General features: G+C 46.8%; 1 protein-coding gene across 1 annotated transcript; it reads right to left on the reverse strand.

Annotated features, from left to right (window-relative positions):
• Positions 1-549, reverse strand: LOC121875908. The gene is made up of 2 exons (XM_042380651.1): positions 472-549; positions 1-339 (listed from the first exon to the last, which is right to left on the reverse strand). Exons 1-2 carry the CDS (start codon positions 547-549, stop codon positions 1-3), a joined length of 417 nt encoding a protein of 138 aa, XP_042236585.1.
• Positions 550-818: the final 269 nt, after the last annotated feature.

Raw genomic sequence — 818 nt, forward strand, 5'->3', positions numbered from 1 at the left:
CTATCCATTTTCCTTAATCAATTTCCTGAATTCTTCTGGAAACACCCGTGCAGCTGCCTCTTCCACCGTTGCCGATTCGCCAGTGAATCTAATATTTTTCAGGTTGAAATGCTTCCTGAAACTGTTGAGCCAACCTGCACTGGCCTTAAAACTTTTCTTAGAGCTGGTGGATGCCTTGGCCTCAGGAACCTCAGATTTAAACTGGTCATAAAGACTCGGTGCCTTCTCCCTGAGCATGTTGCCGTCGATGGGGACATGTTTCTGGTTCATATCCTCCACCCAGATGTTTAATGCCTTCTCCACCTTCACTAGAGGTATGTCACTAACCTGGCTAGTCACCTTAGCAGTAAATGAGGCACTTGTAGACACAGTTTCATGAATTTCCCTCTCCTGAATCTTGATTCGTTCTGCCTGACCTCGGTGCCACAGCAGCGATCGGCATGCTGCCTTTTATTAAGTCAACACTGCCACTTTTTCTTCCAGGGTCATCACAGAGTGCTGTTTCTTCACTGGAGGAATAGGGCCAGAGGTTGGCTTGTGTTTGGGCATTATGAACGAGTATGAGAGAGGTTTAAGTGCAGTAAATTGACACATGAGAAGCAACTGTTACTCCGACGATATACGATACACACGCGGCAACTGAGACAGACAGAGGTGGGATGGCGGGCTGGTGTTTTTAAAATATTAATAACTTAGGCGCTATAGGAGATAAAAACAGTCTGTAAAATGCATTGCAGTGATAATCCCAAGGGGCCTTTGGCCATTCTAGGGCCCCTGGCCATGGTAGTTCCATGGGTTCCTGGTCCTGGTAGTCCCAT

This window comes from Homarus americanus, unplaced genomic scaffold (genome assembly GCF_018991925.1).
Source record: "Homarus americanus isolate GMGI-L3 unplaced genomic scaffold, GMGI_Hamer_2.0 scaffold14730, whole genome shotgun sequence".
Lineage (NCBI taxonomy): Eukaryota > Metazoa > Arthropoda > Malacostraca > Decapoda > Nephropidae > Homarus > Homarus americanus.

Excerpts from the sequence above, each read along its gene's own strand:
- LOC121875908 (XM_042380651.1), bottom strand. The coding sequence starts at position 549 with ATGCCCAAACACAAGCCAACCTCTGGCCCTATTCCTCCAGTGAAGAAA. Across the intron at positions 340-471 it reads TGATGACCCTGGAAGAAAAA|GTGACTAGCCAGGTTAGTGA; the intron begins GTGGCAGTGTTG and ends TTTACTGCTAAG.